Genomic DNA, 19,104 nt, shown 5'->3' with positions numbered 1-19,104 from the left:
GAACCCCCATCCCTCTAAAAGTGCCATTCTCCTTGGTGCTTATGGCTGATAGGCTGTGGCCTCATTCCCTCTCTGCTGCAGCCTGTCCCCATTGTGTCCCACTCTCAGAGAGTAGTGTGTGGGTGGAGGACAGCCTGGCTCTCCAAAGTGAATGCCTGACATGGATGTATGGGCTGGGGGTGTATCCTCTCAGCGAGCTAAACTATCATCCACCTGCAATTCCCCGCTGCCATATGCATCCTTCTCGGCGAGAGGGGAAAAGGGAGAGGGAGAGAGAGACACGGGCCGAGAGTACTTGTGGCACTCGGATGCCTGTTTAACTCTTGAGGAAGCTAATCATCGGATTGAGGTACTGAGGATGATGGGCTACCGGCTTTCAGAGAGGGGGGAGGTTGCTTTAAATGCAAATCCCTTTCTTATAAAAATCGGTTCCGTTTAAAAGGATTTCTGGGAAACGATCCACATTTCCACGGCAGGGGAGACAGTCAGCAAGAGAAAACAGCATAGCACCAGTCAAACATCAAGGAGACAGAGGACGTGGAAAGAGTAGCAAAAGAAAAGGCTACATGTCTGTGAAAGAAGGGATTGAGGCTCAAGTAAGGCCTCTTAGATAAAAACATCCTTTCTGCATTTGAGACAGTGAGGTTTAGTTTAGATTGAGAGGCATTATGCTATTCATCATGCTAGTTATGCTATGGAGGATTCAGGGGGGTGAAAGAATAAACAGAAGACAGATTGGGTGGGGAAAAAAGCAAGAATGTCCCCGTTTTTGAGCATTTTTAGAGGGCTGATGTAAACCTTCCTTCCACCTAATAGTCATCTATCAGCAGGTTACATAAATATGAGCCTTGCATGTTTTGTTTAATTCCATACAAGGACGCCTGCTTTAGGTAATTTAGCGGGCTGGATATGAGCAACTGGTGAGTGTTGCAGTATTTGTTTAAGGCAAGACGCAGATGTTCATTGGTTCCCCTCGTTGCTCCCACCCAGCCAATCAACAGCACTTCAGAGGTGTTCAGTGAGCCTGCGCTCACGTTAGAGCAGGGCGACTTATCCGCTCTTAGGATTTCTTTTCTCCACCTCATAGATGTATGGAGATTTTTTTTTTCAATTACAATATGCTTTAAATCACGTAACACGGATGGAAATTTATTTCTCCGTTATCTCATTACTCCCGCTTGGCCCCTGGCGCATGTACTCGTCGCCATGTGAGCTCATTGTTCAGAGTGGAGGCTGCACGTGTGTCGTTACAAGCTGCAAACAAAAGACGTTAATGTCAACTCTTTTGCGAGGGGTTGCTTTGGTTTGGGAGAGCGCAATATGGAACAAACCACTGCTGAGTGTAAAGTTCGCATGGGATGGGCTGACATCACCTCTGTCCATCAGCAGAGGCTTAAAAGTACAACAACAAGACGGGCTTCTGCTAAACAAATGACACTGGCAGCTGCGCTCTCCTGTTGCACGCTATGGAGAAAATGATTTGTAAATAGGAGGTAACAGCTGCAGTAATGTATTTCAGAAGATATACTCCCCATTGCCAGTATATGGACGGATTTACAACCTCGTAAAACATAAGCATCAAATAGAAGCCTCCCAGCCAAAAACTTTACTTGAAAACAATGTTCAGCAGCATGAAGACACGCAACAAGAGCCTTATGGTGCATTTCATTAGTGCATTTCCATCCAATTCTTAAATGCACATTTTCATTTTGTGAAAAGTTTTTACACTTATTTTAGAAAATTGGCACATTGATGAAAACAAATTGCGACGGAAACACACTCAGCGAAGTCATCGTGACGAACATGAAGCACGTGTGACCTACTGGTCGCTGAAGCCTCCACTCCGCTGCGGAGACGAAAAATGGCAGCATCGAGGGGACTGTAACCTTCCTCAAATTAAAGGTGGGGTGAGTCACTCTGGAGGAAGACTGCTGATATTCAATCTCTCCGTCCTCACCGTGCGATTACAGGTTAGCATGCCAGATTTGCCATTCCTCCTGCTCCCCCCTCCCGTCTCCGCTCCCCCTCCCACCGTGCTGTGCACCAACTCTTCTTGACAGTTCACACCACCAACAGTAAGGGGCTGGAAATATGCAATAATTTGCATTTGCTTTTGCCAATTTTCTGGAAATTTGCACCACATTTGGATGGAAACTTGACTGTTGGTATCAAGTCTCCAAGCCTGCGTTACCTCAGACGACCACACAGGTGATTCAGTTGCACTAGCTCTCAAAAATGCCTCCAAGCCATGGAAATGAGCTAGAACAGAATAGAATTATGTCGCCCACCTGGGTGGGAAATTGTCCTACGAGTCTAGATGAGCGCCGGCGAGTCTGCATCACTTAAGCTCTGGACTTGAACAGGTGGGAAGGACTGCAGTGCCTCTGTCACTGGCAGCATCTTCTCATTGGTAAGAGACAGAAAACTGCATGTGCACGAAATAACGAGGGGCAGGGAAAAAACAAAATGGGCAATTCGTAGATTGAGCCCATGTGTGGGAGGATAAGGAACACTTATAGCTTGCATTTAGAAAGTCAAATATGTTTCCAAATCAGAGTCGTTGGCCACATTAGTGAGAATTCTTAATAGAGGATAAAAAGCTTACGCCTTTTCAGTTTAAGGCCTTGGCTTTGCTTTTCTGTGCATGATACATTTTTTATATGCAAGGCCAGGGAGAGAAAGAGTATTAGTTTTTCCCGTGTGTGCGTGTGAGTGTGTGGCAATGTGTGTGCATCCTCATTACTAATTTCCACCCAAAGCTTGCTATTAATTTCCAGCCAAAGTAATTATCTGATCAAGAGGTCCGTGTTTTAATCTTCCCAGAGACAGAGGGAAGAGAGATCCATGCGCTGAGCGAGCAAGTGGTGTGTGTAAGTGAGTCATTTATCCTTTAGTTGGAAAAGGAGGAGAGATTTGGCAGCTGTGAGCTTCATCTACCCTCCCATCAGTTCATTACAGAATTCCCTACTACGTGGAGAACAAGGAGGAGGATGATCCAGAGGGTGCTGGCAGAGGAGCGGGCCATTACCCAAGACACGGAAACCAGACATCTTGTTCACACTTGGCGAGACACAGATGTTCTGGAGTCGGTTGTCAAGGAGCTACGACCCCCTCAGCTCCAGTCTGCGTGTCTGTCCTCCACACCGAGCCAGCGCCGCACCTGTTTGGACATCAGCAAGGCGCAAACAGAGCGAAATCCACCGAGACCGTGTCCTCCAAAGGGCCATGTTTGATGATTGTGCCACCAAAAACCTGTCTCGCATCGCTTCCCACGCACAGATCTGACGTTAAGCACGTCCAAGAGAGAAAGGCAGAAGAACAAAAACTCGAGAGTTGAGTCAGAGTTCAGCTCCCAGCTGTGGAACCCGCCGCCCCAGCTGGAGAAGACGCTCCTCTAATGGACCGAACCCTGGAAGCCAGAAACTGTTAAGCGTCTGGGAAAATCCCAAACTTCTCTCTCGAAACACAGAGTCAACAACGTTTTTTCCCTGCAGGAATTCCGAATCACAGTAGCTGCGGTAATTTAACATCTTCTTTTGATGGGTGTGTACGCACAAGTGGTAAATCCAGGCTTCAAACCAGAAAACCATGAGTGAGAGTCACACACTGTGGCCTACATCCATGTGTTTGTACAGGCCTACAGTGGACACCATACTGTAGGTCCACCCCTCCAAGAAAGGGCATGTAGCCCCAGCGGATACGGTGTCCAGCCTCAGTCCAGAGCTGACAGATTCATGTTCCTGCCACAGAAGGTGCAGTCATGCATGTTCACGGTGTTCCTGTTTACAGCAGCGGCTGATTGGACTGGACTCGGGGAAAAGTTTCATTGTTAACACGCTCATTGTTTTCAGGGCAAACTTATTTTCTTAGTTAGAGAACGCTGGGAATTAGCCAGAGAAATGACGCGGCGAGTCAGAGGTCACGCACGTGTTTATGTGTGTCCGTTCTCGTGAGGGAAAACATGCTAGCTGTGCCACAGAGAAGCAGCCGTGTATAAGGCCACACATGGTATCAAGCAGGTACGGAAGCCTGCGGTTCAGCCGCCCTTAAAGAAACCCAGTTGTGTTCCTTTGATCCTCAGTAACACGCGGGCCTATTATTCTGAAAGACCATTTTCCATCAAAGGTTTTGCAGAAAGTCATCTCAGCAGCATGCTTAAAAAACAGAAATCAGTCTTCAGCTCACCCCACAGCTCTGAAACGTCCCCATTAATGTGGCAAGAATACAGAGACATGAAAAATAAATAAACACCCAGCCTCCCAGTTGATTCTGATGTGTCAGTGCGGCTCAATGAGACTCGGTCTTCCACCCCTGCATTAAGCAAATTACCCAGACACTGGGCCTGTTGTTATGCTGATGATGCCGAGCTGTACCCGCCTGTCAAACCAGACGATCCGAGGCCATCATGGAGACGGCTGATTTCAGATCTGTTTTGTCCCTCTGGGGTTCACAGAGCTGATCCAGGATCATGTGTCTGCTGTCAGAAACTAAAAGAAATTATAATCCGGGCCTACAAAGTGTTTTTTCCTCAAAGCTAAAATGCCTCATGTAGATCTCGACTTCGAGAGGAACAGAAATCCCATCAGCCCCATGTTAGCCTCAATTCACCTGGTGTTTTATTGATTTTAGAGTGAGCTGGTTACGGGTCCCCAGGGTGCAGCCGGGGAACCTTCTGATGACTTGAAAGTGGAAAACTAAGAGTGACCAGGTTTCAGAAATGGCCTTTCTGGAGATATCAGGAAGGCAAAACCAATATTTAAAATAAGCTCAACAGCCCACTGCAATGAACACCTCCATGGTGGGAAAAGCCATGCCTGAAACATACTGCACTTGCAGCCATGACATTTGTCTGATGTCTCTGAGATTTAGCTTCAATTCTTGTGTGATCTCTGCACAGCATGCGTTGAAATTACAGTGCGGTTTCACTGCACTTCCTTTTGGTAAGAAACAGGATGCAACGCTGACCAATGTCACTCAGCCACCAAACCACAGAAAACAAGGAGGAAAAGTCCAGACTCACCTTCCTCTGCAGACCCCAGACGAGCCCAGTCCAGGAGGATGCTCCCCAGCAGGACGATGCCCCAGTATGTCAGCTCCATGGTGCTGCTGCTGCTGCTTCACGGTAAAAAGCGAACCGACTTGCGTTCAGCCTTGAATGAAAAATCAAGTGGCACTGGCAGCTCGGCTGTGCACTCACTGACCGCAGACCAGTCCGCATTTAAAGTGGACTTCAGATCAGGGAGCCTCACACTGTGGTAAAAGCACTGCAGCAGAGACTAAACAAACACTGTTTGTTGCAGTTATCAGTCAAGTGTGAACACAAAGCAAGTTCAGCCGCTGCCTCAACGCTCACTGTTATCGCCACAGACTGGAAAGTTCTCACAATTGTCCAACTTTGCGTTGTGGTGGAAGTGTGGCCGCTGCCGCAGCTCAGTCCTCCGGCAGCTCAGGGGCTGCTCGGCTCAAACTTGTTGGGTCCTCGCCTTTAATGACGCTCTTTGTGCTCCGCTCGACTTCTCCCAAATTCTCCTCCTGGGCTCGATGACCGAGCAGGCTGAATCCGCAACCAGGGCACCTCACTGCATGGGTGTCAGTGGCGGAGATGATCCTCAGTAGCGGTCGGCTCATACCTGCTTCCACATTTTCTTGTCATGTTTCGGAAAACGAGTCACCGGAGTGTGTTGTTGTCTCCCGTTTCTCCTCAAAGCATCAGACTATTTGGCTGCGGGAGGAAAAAAAAATCCACAAAAGGTGGTGGGGATGTTGCGCGACACGTCTAGCCTGGCCTGGATTAACAGGGCAGAATAGCCTGAAACTGGGGGGGAAATATGTGGCTTGTTCTCCGGGTTCGTCAGCAGACTGGGCACACGGCGGATATTAAAAGTTGTGCGCTAAAGTAGCTGGCAGGGCTGACTACAGTGAGCTGGACACCGAGGACTTCATCACCGCATCAAACCCAGAGTCGAATGGCACCAGCAAACTCCGCCCACTCTCGTTTCCATATCAGCAGGGTGAAGCGCACGCGATGAGATACGACATTTCCGGATATTGCCTTCAAAATAAAACCGACATTGACAAACATTTGAAGAGCGGCAAATATCCATAATTAAGTATAAAAAAATGCTTGTTTTGTTTTTTCAAAGTCCTCTTTTTAATTTGTGTACAGGCCTGATGGATTTACTGCTATTCTACTGATCCCATGCAGGGAAAATAAAGTGTCATACCAGCAAACATAAGACACATGTGTAGTATAGTTAGGGGTAATAAACAAATGAAGCACAAAGCTTTATATGCTTTATGTAGTATAGGCATCTGCTATATAAAAGAAAAAACAAAGAAGAACTAAATTGCCCATCCATATAATAACTACTATTCAGGGTGCATTATACATGAATGCACCAAATAGAAACCATACAGTTCCTACGCCAAGATGCTGCTTGGAACAGTATGCATTCAATTCAATTCAATTCAATTCAATTCAATTCAATTCAATTCAATTCAATTCAATTCATCCACCCATTATCTATACCGCCTATCCCTTTCGGGGTTGCGGGGGGCTGGAGCCTATCCCAGCTACAATGGGCAAGAGGCGGGGTACACCCTGGACCGGTCGCCAGCCGATTGCAGGGCCACATGCAAGGACAAACAACCATTCACACTCACACTAATTAACCTAATGAGCATGTTTTTGGTCTGTGGGAGGAAGCCGGAGTGCCCGGAGAGAACCCACGCATGCACGGGAAGAACATGCAAACTTCACACAGAAAGGCCCCGCCTGACCCGGGGATCGAACCGGCAACCTTCTTGCTGTGAGGCACGCCCTCAATTCAATTCAATTCAATTCAATTCAATTCAATTCAATTCAATTCAATTCAATTCTCCTTTATTCGTCCCTCAAGGGGAAATTCCAAATTTCACAGCAGCATCAATATGTGTGTCTTGATAATATCTTTTTCAGTCCATGTGCTTGTTCAAAGCAGACTAGTTGATTTCCATATGCAGTATCCAGACATATAGATAAACCCTTTGAATGTATATAATTTCAGTGTAGCTTTCTGTGCTCCACTGGGACACATCTGCTTCATAACTTCTTCATACATGCACGCTGTGGGAAAGTCATACATCCTGTAACCTGTTTTCTAACTGCATTTGCAAAGTGTGCATTTAGGTACTCTTCTGTGTTGGGACTAACTGTAAAGCTTTGGTACAATTCCACTGCACTTAGACGGCATTCTTTCTTAATCTCACTGCTTCAAATTCAGGTGGTGTCTAAATGGAGCTCTCTTATTTTTTTTTTTCCACATAGACCATGTTTCAGGTTTGAATGCAGTGGGCAAAGCAAAGATGCATGCTTTTATTTTGAAAAGAGATTCACATAGCTTCCGGTGTTATTTAGGCGATTTATTGACTCCAAAATAACAATTAAGTGCGTCCTATCTACAAGTACTGGCAATCTGTTTCGGTAAAGTGTCCTCTGAAACCTGAAGGCACGGTCCTCCCAGGCCCTCAGATTTCCGTTTTAGGGCTCCTGTTGGCTCAACTCAAGCCCAGCTGGAAGAGAAAGTAGTCAGTACTTGTTTCCTATGCTGATCAAACTCAAGCACATCTTAGATATAAATACACATATAACATATAATAACTCCCCATTTATGGCAAGACAGAGCGACAGAGCAGCACTGAAGATATCCCTCAAGGGCACCTCTGCAGGGCTCTTAACTTCTGTCCTGGGGGATTTGAACACATATAGTATGTGGTCTCCAGTTGAGGTCAAAGGCGCTGAAGCCTGCAGAATGCAGATAGACCAACTTAGTACACCACCTGAATATGATGCAGCCCTGCTGCCATATTGGCTTTGGCAGATAAGACTCCGTACAGTCTGATGAGAAAATATAGATTCTGCATGATTAGCATGGCTAGCAATAGAAATCATGCATTTCTGCCACCTGGCTGGCCATATTTAAACTTCTTTATGACAGCTCCTTCTTGAATGTGCATATTTTTCTGCAACTAACCATCTGAAGACAGCATATTTTAATGAGAACCATAACATTACCGATTCATTACATCAGTGTTGCAGCACAGCCTATTTTCTTATTCAATTAATGGGTGTTTTCCTCATGGGGAGCCAAATGGAATCACTTTTTGAAGAAGATTTGCGAGAGACAGCGGCATAAATAAGAGAAAATGCAAATTTTAAGTCTGAATGACAAAATGTAAATAAGACATTAGCAATTCAGGCTCACTAACAAGGCCAGACCGATGTTTAATTTTGGCGAGGCGAGGCCGGTGTTTCCTGCTCTCTGGGTTCAACTTGTGTTGCTCAGTTTTTTTCTCCTTTCTATAAAGCACAATAGTTGGGTGAAACTGTGGGTTACATTCAATTTACCCACCCTATTGACATCACCTCAGGCGGTGCAATGCAGCATCTGCCAAAGATTACAGAAGAAGGAATCTGAAAATGTACAAACATCAGACTTTGATGAGATCTGCATGGCACAGGAGAATAAGTTAAGACAACGAGAAGGTTCAACAATTCATCTTGGCTGTAATGTCTGTTACTTACTTCTTCTTACTTCCTTTGTTCATATGTTAGTGTGTTATATAAGTGGATAGAAACTCAAAACAGCATGCACATGGGCGATGCTTAGGGGTATTCAACTCACCAAAGCTGTCACATTTACTGTATGCAGTGCATGAAATTCTTCTTCATAAGCTTTAATCAGCCTCTCACTTCCAGCGCTGGCAAGCTGCAGTGGGAGCTTCAACAGGAAACAATTGTGAAACAAACGAGACTGAGAAATGTCCTTGGGAGGTTCCATTTTTCTTCTTCACGCTAGGTCTATAATTTGAACAACTCCTTGAGTGTAAGACAGAAGAGCTTTGGGATCAGAGTGACCCACCAATGGGAGAACACAAGGCTATTTGTCAGCTGTTTGCACACACTGTGCTTCTCTTTGTAGAGGCTGTGTTATCAGACACCTGAACGTTGTCCCAGTTTTACTGATTGTCACACATAGTCGAAAGGCTGCGAGAAGACACAGCTTCGTGAGATTGGTTTGGCTGGTTTGGGAGGGCCTCGCCGTCTAGAGGAAGACGACATAGAAGGAAGACGATGAGCAGAAGGAGTAGCTTTGGAGCAAAAACTTGGAGGCGAGTGACTGTAAACAGAATCCTTACCTTAAACTGGAAATAGACAAGGTTTGTGCTTTAATGCAGCTGTTCTGTCTGCCACTGGGTACAATCTCCCAGGAAAATGAAGGCTCACTGGTGATCCAGTCCAGCTGACCGTGTTTCTACCTGCTTTCATGTCTCCATTCTAAACTTAATAAATGTATAAACTCCCATTTTTTCTCCTATTGTTTTCTGCTTCTCCCTCCTCCACCCTGATGCCAACCCCTGCAGGAGGAGAGCGAAGCAATACTCAAACTCAAATTATAACGATTTCACTTTACCTCTTCCATGGACACGCTTCTTTCTTCTTCTTCTTAAGTGGTGTTGATTGTTTCTTCACAGAAATTTGGAAACAAATGCAGTGTGTCCTGTGTTTTGTGAAATATTTCATCATCTACGTGATGGACTGACACGAAATTTTGTACGACTTTCAGGGCTCCTGGACAATCAATCCTGCTGCCTCAAGTGATCCCCTGACATTTCCTGTCGCGCCACCATGAGGTTGATATTTGTGGTTTTGCATGAAATGTGTCATCAACTATGCCATGGCATCATCGGGTCAAAATTTCAGTTTGTTCAGTTTGGATTATGAACAAATGCTTAGAAAATTAGTAATAGTCACGTCAGCCTCAGCTGTTAAAAGATAACTTGCATATGTTTTAATGCAAACACACTAAAATGCGATGATGAGTATGATAAACATCATGCCCGCTCATGTTCATATTGTCATTGTGCGCAATTTAGCGTGTCAACATTAGCATTTAGCTCAAAGCACAACCTCACAGAGCTTTTCTCATGGCTGTGGACTCTTAGTTTTGCTTCCTCAAACATTCATGTATTGTGAGCATTTTTTTGGATTCGGTGTTGCTCATTTTGACATGCAGACAGGTGCAGCCAGGGACCGAACCACAGCAACCCTGCAATCAATGGCCCAGCTCTAACTGAGCTATAGCTGTCCTTGGTTGCATTCGGGTTTGTCCATGTATTTTTTCCATATTGCTCAAAAAGGTGACTCTTAAATGCAGCAACATCCTTTTACACTGGGACCCACAACAACTTTAAAAAGTCGAACTAGCACAGTGGCACAAGGCATGCAATGAGCTGAACAGCTCCAAACATTTGACAGTACACTGCTTGCACACCAGGAACAACTGTTAAAAAGGCACATTAGCATTCTCTTTGCCAGGCTTCTAGAGGAACAATGCATGAGCTGCTTTCTTGACTCATTACAGAATCACTGGATAGGCATTTCCATTCCTGCTTCTGTTCTGTCACTTTCATGCAGAGACTGAACAGAAACACTGCCTCCGATGTCCTCCAGTCTGTTTGTTTGCGTTATCTCTTCTTTCCCAGCAGCACCTATGTGACACAGTACAGTTTACTCTTCCTTAAATGTGTATTTGCTATTTTGTGCATTATTTCAGCAGGCACATGAGTATTAGCATTTTAAAATTCAAATGCTAGCAACATTCCTGTGTGCCATCATCCTAATTTTGGGAGCATATGTCATCATTGCTGCTACAAAAACCAAAGTGTGCATTTAGCCCTGGTGACATTATAAGCCTGCATGGGTTAAGCTCTGCCATTGCAGATACAGCTTATAAAGTGACACCAGAAGGCTGTATTTTAAAATCGCTGTCACTCTCTTGGTGGGTAAAAACCTCACTCCGCATAACCAAAATCTTTGTCACCTGTCATTTTCGATTAATTTCAAGGTTGTCGGATATTAACCGCAGAAGGTAACATTCCTTTGAAGCCAACATGTCATGTTTTAATTAGCGGAATGGGCAATGAGCTTTTTCATTTTTTCAACGGCAGTAAATATGCCAAAACTCTTCTCATAATCCTTTTCGTTTAATTTCCTTCTCACATAATTCCAGTACACATACCTCATGTGGCAGGTTTGGCTACAGTGTGATGTTTTTTGCCACTTAATAATAATAAGTCTTAAAGCATTAGAAAAAGGCAGAAGAACCCATTAGGTGTAATCCAACACCAGACTGAGAGCTCTGGCACAAAACCATGGGAGTCTGTATTATCTATCGCACAGAGTTAAAGAAGGCAGCACTTTTCAAACAGCATAAAGCAGCATCTTAATGGCAAACCCCTGCACCACACCCTGCCCCACACCAATCTGAGGATGAATCATCTGATCTTTAAGCAGTCAGTCTGATACGTGTATAAAGAGAGGCAAAAGCAGCCCGAGTGACATCATCCAGATTTAGGACGGCAGCAGAAGATAGAAACAAGAGTTGAACTCAAGCCGTGCACAAACAGCTTGATGGGCGCCAGCTGGGACCTCTCGGGCGGAGGAGCGAAAAGAGGGGACGAAGAATCAGCGAGTAGAAGACGCAGCAGGCCGAAATGAATAATAAAATATCAACATGGAAGAGATCTGTGTTTGATCCTCTTCTCCGGGCTGTAGCTGCCATGTTGTAGTGGAGAAAACAAATGATGCTGACAACCTCCCATGTGCAGCCAAAGTGTTTGGGAGACTGATGTCAGTGTCTTGGGGAAGTCTATGACTAAACTTCTAAATAGAAATATGTCTGCTGTTTAATCATCCTGGATCTAAGAGGATTACCCCGAACAAAAGAATTAAATCTGTGCAGAAGAATAGAGGCACACCCATCTGATCTCACGCAACGGAAAGGTGCATAGACATTTGGTAAATGTAATTAATTATAATGCATGTGGACCTATTTACTGAAGGCTTTCATGTGTGCCGCCTCTCATATTTTCCTCAGCAAGTCTGGACTGAAAGCAAAGGTTCAGGTGTAACTGATGTTGAAACACAGCTGGCGTGTCACTGTTGGCTTTGAGGTGTGTCAGAGCTTGTGTTGTTCTGAAACGCTTTACTGGTTTCCTGTGCAGAGGTGTATTTTGAGGTTGCTTTGAGAAAATTCTCAGTTGAGTCTTCTTTCTAACACAAGACGCACACATGCCAGCTGCTCTTTCATCTAAATCCAGCCCTGTCACTGCGGCTCTGGACCCCAGGAGCAGGCATAGAGGGGTATTACTCCATGAAACAGCCTGGGAATAATTGCTGGTGGTACAGTAATGGGAGCAACTTGCAATGCGTAATGACTATCACCTTGATCCCGCTAAGAGTTGTGCTATTGAACAGTCTGACAATTATCCCGCTAATTTTGCTCCGCCAGCTTTCCTCATTTCAGCGTGTTTGGAGGGAAATTTGATTCTAATCACTGGCTTGATTTAATTATTCCATTTGGAAGCATTCATTTCTCATTCCCCCCCCAGTTTAAACTGACTGTCCGCCCTGGCAGTGAGATGGGACGCCTGCGACGAATTGTGGGTGCATCTGTGACATTCGTTTCAAGATTTTCAAAAACATGAATCACTTTAATGACTAAAGAGAGAGTTTATCCAGTGAGTCAGTTACTTAATTAGGCGGAAATTTCAAGTTCTAATTTTGAAGAAGCCGTATTACTTTGGCAAATTTTTCAAAGATCCATCTGTAAAGGATCCAGCTTGCTTTATATGTGCATCCTTCCAACAGCTTGTGGGTAGATGCATGGAGTAGATGCTTGTTCATGGCTGATAGGAGGATAACAGAAACATGTGGATTGGAGAGACCCGATGGCTGAAAGGTCTTAGATTCATCCCAGTTTGCAGGTTTAAATCCTGTTTATGACCGGTGATGGATGCTCCCTCCTCTCTCTGTCAAATCTTTTCTATTACCTTCAGTTGGTACGACACGGCCGAGGCCAGGCTGTGGTCAACCAGGTGACTGATGTTTCAGGAGTGGAACACCTCAGGCTGCCTCCACCCTGAACAAGCGATGGAGAAAATGGATGTTTTACCTCGATCAGTTAAGCCCCTTAACATACACGTTTCAAAATTTCCCCTTCAGGAGGTTCAAGGGTGGGAAAATAATCTTATTCCACACTGTCTGAGCTGGTTCCGGCTCTGTATTGAAGCTGTATGATGTGTACACAGAGTGGAGTACTCGAACCTAAGGCTCCATGTTTCTTATGTCTGCGCCAGATAGCATGTGCATCGTTTTATACACTTTCCCCCCAGATTAAGCCTGACGTATTTGGTACCTTAGGAACATCTGGGATTTACATGACCATATCCTGAAGGGTTAAATTGAGCTAAAGCGGTATGAAAGTATTTGATGGAGTAGAAGTTAATTGAACTTGAATCTGGCATTTCAGTGTTCCTTAATTAACCACACTCCATAAACTGGGGCTGTTTAAAGCGTTAGATGGCAATACTGATTTGAGAAAGCATGCAGCATCAGAAAACACGGTCAAGTTAGACTTAGGTGTGTGGGCACTAAAAGTGACAGATGATACTGTCATAAGCCAGAGGCAAGCACAGGGATGTAACACTGTCTGCATGTTCGCACACACACGCGCACGCACACACACACACACACACACACACACACACGCACTACAGCATTACGAGCAATCAAACGAAAGGGTCCTCACTGTGTGCTTTTCCAAAGAGAAAATGGTTCCCATGATGAGAGAGGGGGAGGCGGGGGAGCGACTGGCAAATGAGAGCCACAGCAAGTGAGGCAAATGCGGCTCAGAGGAGCTTGTACAAGCAGCTGAAGATGGAGAATGAGTGCCCTCCCCTGGCCGCACTGCTGCTTTCTTGCAGCCTTCACCTGTGGAACTGTGATGCATCCGAGTCATCCACACAGACAAACAAAGAAACACGGCTGCCGAGTCCATTTTCAGAAAGCATTTTTAAATTCATTTTATTATTTTATAGCTAATTTACAACAAGCGCTTCACTGAACTGGAACATTTTATTTTGCTTGATATTGTCATTGTTAAATATATTTTTCTGCATCAGTTGACTTTGTTGTAACTTTGTAATCAGTCTTTTCTGTAAAAATTCATATATTTTATAAGGAATATCACACTATGATACGGATGGCTGAGAGAGATATTAAGAAATACACTGAACCCTCAAATAAAGAAATTGAAAACATATTATTCCATTCATGGATGTGTTGTTATGTGGTGTTTCTGTGATTCTCTCAATGTGTAAATGTAAATGGATGTGCTGATATCATTGTGTGTGTGTGTGTGTGTGTGTGTGTGTGTGTGTGTGTGTGTGTGTGTGTGTGTGTGTGTGTGTGTGTGTGTGTGTGTGTGTGTGTGTGTTGCCCACCTGGAGTGTGCAGATGTTTCTGTGTCTGAGCAGTAAAACTGGGCTGTGGCTCTGATGGATTCTGTACTTGCATCAATCAAGCAGTGCGCGCGGCTGAATCTAAAGCCACGCAGCACTCCAACATCTCTATTATATTTACAGCATTTCTGGCCGAGACCCAAAAGCTCTCTCAATGTGGAAAAAAAACCAAAAGAAAAATCCCAAAATATACAGACTTGAGACGGTGACAGTTCTAAATAAATAATAAATCATGAACCAAAACGGAAATTGATACCTGTCACTCACAAGCTTCAGCTGTTCCACCTTGAGCCCAGAGAAGCAAGTGAGCAAAAAAATAAAACAAACAATAAATATGAATGGTCACTTCCATCAATACTTCCACCTTCACTCTTATAATTCAGAACAAATTATAAGGAAATACAAACACATGCTCAGAAAACCTTGGAGTCCTTTTGCTTTGGCCCACCGTCCTTTCCTTGCTGATACCTGGAGCATATAATGCCGACAGTGCAAACTTCACAAATTCTCTTTTAACCTCAGACACACATAAAACCATCTTCATTGCATAACATCATAGCAGTATTGCACTAAGTCTTCATGTGCGTGTCTCACTCTCTCGCTCTGGCACACACACACACACACACACACACACACACACACACACACACACACACACACGCACACACATACGCACGCCACCCATTTATGTATTATACATCATAACCACCAGTGGATGTCATAAAGGATAGATATTCTCATATAGTGTCATTTATATTTCACACGTAACACAAGCGTTCTCGTCACCCGCGCACGCAAGCAGCAGACACACGTAGGCGCGCGCACACAGTCACACAGACGCACACTGCTGCATTGTACATGTGTTCCCATCCGCTTTCCACGTGCGCGAGAGCACGTCAAATGTGTCAGTTCGAGGCTCTGGTGTGAGGTCTGCTTCACGTCGAGCGCTTCAGGTGTTTCTGCGTCGCTTTTCGCTGCGTCTTACAACAATAAAATGGGAGCGTGAGTAAATTCAACAACCAAACCGCAATATTACCCAAAGAAATCAATGGAATATTGTTTGGAGATGTTGATTTTTACAGACTTAGTCCCGTTAGAAATTGTCATAAAAAAGATATACTGTATATATATATTTATATTCATATTTATATTTATATATATAGGCCATTTATTTGTTAAACATGACTTAGCTTTAATTTGTGTGGACACGAGAGGGAGAAAGAAGCAGAGAAAAAGTGGAAGAGAGAGAGTAAAAGAAGACCTGTTCCCCCACGCACAGAGGAGGCTCCACACATGAATGTGCACATATGCGCACACACGGAGACCCACGCGCACATACACGCACACGAACACAACACACACACACACACACACACACACACACACACACACACACACACACACACACACACACACACACACACACGCATGGCTTTTACTGCTGCCACTGGAAACAGTGTGTACGTCTGCGGCTGAGGGATTCTTTTGGAAGAGTGATCGGTGAGTTGGCCGTGGTGCGATGAAGCTAACAGCTCTGCTGTTTGTGCCTAGAGAGATAACATTCATCCTGGATCCTGACGAGCACGTCAGAACAGCCACTCCCCCCCCCACCCCCTCCCCCCCACCCCCGTGCAGGAGTGTGCTAGGTTACAGCTGAGGTTACCACTCTGTGTGTGTGCATGCGTGTGTGTGTGTGTGTGCTGGTGGATGGGTGTGAGAGTGTGTGGGCGTGTTTGTGTGTGGGTGCGTGGGTGTGTGTGTGTAAGAGAGCAGAGGCTAAACTGTATGTCAGAGCATCTACTCAGGACTCATGTCTCTCTTGTCTTTTTCCTTCATGAGACATGCTTAAAAAACTTCTCCACAGTAAAGAGGTGGAGAAGGAGAACACCCCCCACTCCCTCCCTCCCTTTTTTTTTCTTTTTTTAGTCCGATTTTCCCATTGTTTTTGTCTCCATTGTCTTTGAGGATGCATGCACAAATTCAGCATATGAGCTTTTATCATTATAATTATTTGAACTGCCTTTAGATAATGCCTCGCAGTATTCAACATGGGGCGATTGAGCAAACGTCAGTCTTGGTCACTGAGGTGTTATTCTGAGTTCACGCTCAGAACCAAGAGGAGATTCACAAGAAAAAGGACTCTGCCGAGAAAAAGACTCCTCATCAAGAGGGACTCAGCAGGATGTGGGTGCCCCGCTCTTAGTCTTCCCCCTTTCCTGTCCTGAAACAAGGCAGAGCTGACAGGAGGAGGAGGAGGAGAGAAAGCCAAGAGGTGGTATAAAAAGAGGGGCCAGTGTCTTTTTGGGCACCTCCGTGTCAGATATAGGCGCATGGAGGTGTTCAGTAGGGGACTGAGACTTGAGAGGAGGTGGGGAGGGTGAGGTGGTCTTAATACCACCTCAGGGTCCGTCCCTCCTGGGTCACCCTCTTTCAAGCTCTGTTCAGACCTAATGTCTTGTGTCCAGCTCTATCCAGACTGCGTGGCGATCCAGACGACACGGACTGCGGTTCACACCTGGCATCAGAATGCATCCGAAATCTCTTCAGTAATCACTTGTAATTGGATTTCACTTCCCATTTGCTTTTATCTGTTGGGAAGCTGCAACTGCATCTAAACAGAAAAAGCACACGCTACACACTAAGTCGTTTGGCAGCGCTAAATCAACTGTGTTTGGAACATTTGCGTGCCCAGTTTTGGGTGCAGTCACAGCTGTATTTGGAGCTGTCCACTTGTGGCCGAGATGCATTTTAATGGTAAGTGTGAACAGGGCCTCAATACCCTGCCTCATTAAAGTGGAATACTGATTAAGTCCTTTCTCTCAGTCTCTTTTTCAGTCTAATTACACGTCACTGTGTTCACATCTGTCTCAGAGTCTCTTTTTTTGGTATCGTTCTTTGCCTCACTGTGTCACTTCCTGTGTTTGTCTTAGTATGCATTTGTCTCTCTGTGTCTTTCTCAGTGATTGCCTAAGCACTGACTTTGCTGGAGGACAGACAGGCAGGCGAGGCTGGCTTGGCTGTGAGGGTGAAGGGCGGTGTCGGACGGTGGTTGTGAGGAAGGGGGCGGTCGGACGGGTGCAGCATCACAGCCTCTCCCGAGTGGGGATCCAGATGTAAGGCCCTGATTGCTCCTCGATCACTGTCTTTACTTTGTGATAGACCTCTTCAAAGCTGTCCCCTTCCACCACAGCTGCAGCCGGACGCAGGATGGGTGAGAGCAAACATGGAGGGATGGAGGAAGAAAAATGGCACCGACAGTGGCGAGCAGAGAGAGAAGAGAAGCAGAAAAAATGGAATCATTGGGGGGAGAACGAGAGAGACAGAGGAAAGGAGGATGCTTATCGAATCAAAATGTAATTGTGATGTTAATTTCCATTCCGCATGTATTCTATAAAATGTACACATATTTATTCAGGCTCACACATATTCTTTCAGTGCTTGATAAAATGTCACATGCAGCAGCTGTTTCGATTTATTATAAATTGTAGACAGCGCTGAATTTGTGAGGAAACCTAGCATTCGTATTCCGTCGACTGCTGTGATTTGCCCCAAATGCGTCTCTTAAATGTTAAAATGCCCCGAGTCCTCCCAGAAGGCACTCGTTTTCTCATCTAGCTCATTCAGCTGTGCCAGGAACACGAAAGTGAAGTTCATCTTTGTGTGTGTGTGGGGGAGAGGCCTGTTCTATCATTGGCATTTGTTGGCATTAACCAATAAAAAGAGTGGAAAAAAGGCTCTTCTTATCACTATCTGAGGGGCCCACATGAGCACCAGCAGTAGACCAAAAACATGGACAAGCTGCTGTTTCTAAAAGCTTGGAGGATTTTCATGATCACCACTCCACATCAAATAGACAGTAAGTACAGTGGAGAGCAAACACATTTATATTAGCTCATCATACCATCTGGTGCTGCAAGAAACCAAACTCAAATGCACGCAAGATGTGCGTACAGTGCAAGATACCAGTTTGCTACGTGTGGCGCATTTCCATTACACAGTTCCAGCTCTACTCGACTCGGTTCTACTCTACTTGGTTTGGTTGAGTTTCCATTACAATTGAGTACTTCATAGTACCTCCTCAACGTAGGCGGGGTCGTCATACCACGGCTGCGCGAAACTGCCATGACGTCAATTTGTACGCGACACAAACAGAGCCGACAAACAATGGAGGACATCGAGGCGATGTTGTATTTGCTGCTCGGTTTGTGGTCTGGAAAAGTCTGGACCTCGTCGACGGACCACGGTGATATTTTACGAGCAGCCATTTCCCTCGAGTGAGAATAAAGAATAAAGTCAGCGGTTGTTGTTGCCCGGCGTTACAATGGAGGGGGCGGGATTGTTTTTCCGGTGTTGGACGTCGCAGACCAGTGACGACACTCTCCGGCCAATCAGTGGCCGACAGGCTGTTGACGTCACACATATAGTATCGCTTCTACTCGCTTGGAACCTCGCCAGAGCAGGTACTAAAAAAAGTATCGGGTACCAGGTACTATCCCTAATGGAAACACAAAACAACCGGGTAGAGTAGAGTCGAGTCGAGTCGAGCCGCGCTAGTGGAAACGTGACTTAGAAACATCATTTCTGTGTCTACATGTCTTATCTCTTACCTGAGAAACACTCTAGGAAGTCTTGTTCTAGTTTGAGGGCTCGGTCCATTCCTTTCCTGGCCTGCTCCTCGGTCAGGCGAGTGTTGATCTCTCTGTTAACGTCATGATCAAACACCAAAACATTACAACATAAAAGTTCACGATGCGCAGCATA

General features: G+C 45.2%; 2 protein-coding genes across 10 annotated transcripts in view; both read right to left on the bottom strand.

The window, feature by feature from the left end:
• The window catches only part of LOC139344411 (ephrin type-B receptor 4a-like), a 35,562-nt gene extending 29,594 nt beyond the window's left edge, over nt 1-5,968 (bottom strand). The window contains exon 1 of the mRNA XM_070982547.1: nt 5,021-5,968. Within this exon, the coding sequence (XP_070838648.1) occupies nt 5,021-5,099 (79 nt within the window). The 5' untranslated portion in view covers nt 5,100-5,968. The remainder of the gene's footprint in view (nt 1-5,020) is intronic.
• Nucleotides 5,969-17,259: 11,291 nt separating this feature from the next.
• The window catches only part of LOC139345188 (disks large homolog 4-like), a 61,354-nt gene continuing 59,509 nt past the window's right edge, over nt 17,260-19,104 (bottom strand). For all 9 annotated transcript variants that reach the window (XM_070983727.1, XM_070983729.1, XM_070983730.1 and 6 more), the window contains 2 exons: nt 18,951-19,042; nt 17,260-17,533 (listed from right to left, as the gene is read on the bottom strand). In XM_070983727.1, coding sequence (XP_070839828.1) covers nt 17,427-17,533; nt 18,951-19,042 — 199 coding nt within the window. In that variant the 3' untranslated portion in view covers nt 17,260-17,426. The remainder of the gene's footprint in view (nt 17,534-18,950; nt 19,043-19,104) is intronic.

This window comes from Chaetodon trifascialis, chromosome 16 (assembly GCF_039877785.1).
Source record: "Chaetodon trifascialis isolate fChaTrf1 chromosome 16, fChaTrf1.hap1, whole genome shotgun sequence".
NCBI lineage: Eukaryota > Metazoa > Chordata > Actinopteri > Chaetodontiformes > Chaetodontidae > Chaetodon > Chaetodon trifascialis.
The sequence above is the reverse complement of the archived record's forward strand: the minus strand, read 5'-3'. Positions and strand labels throughout refer to the sequence as shown.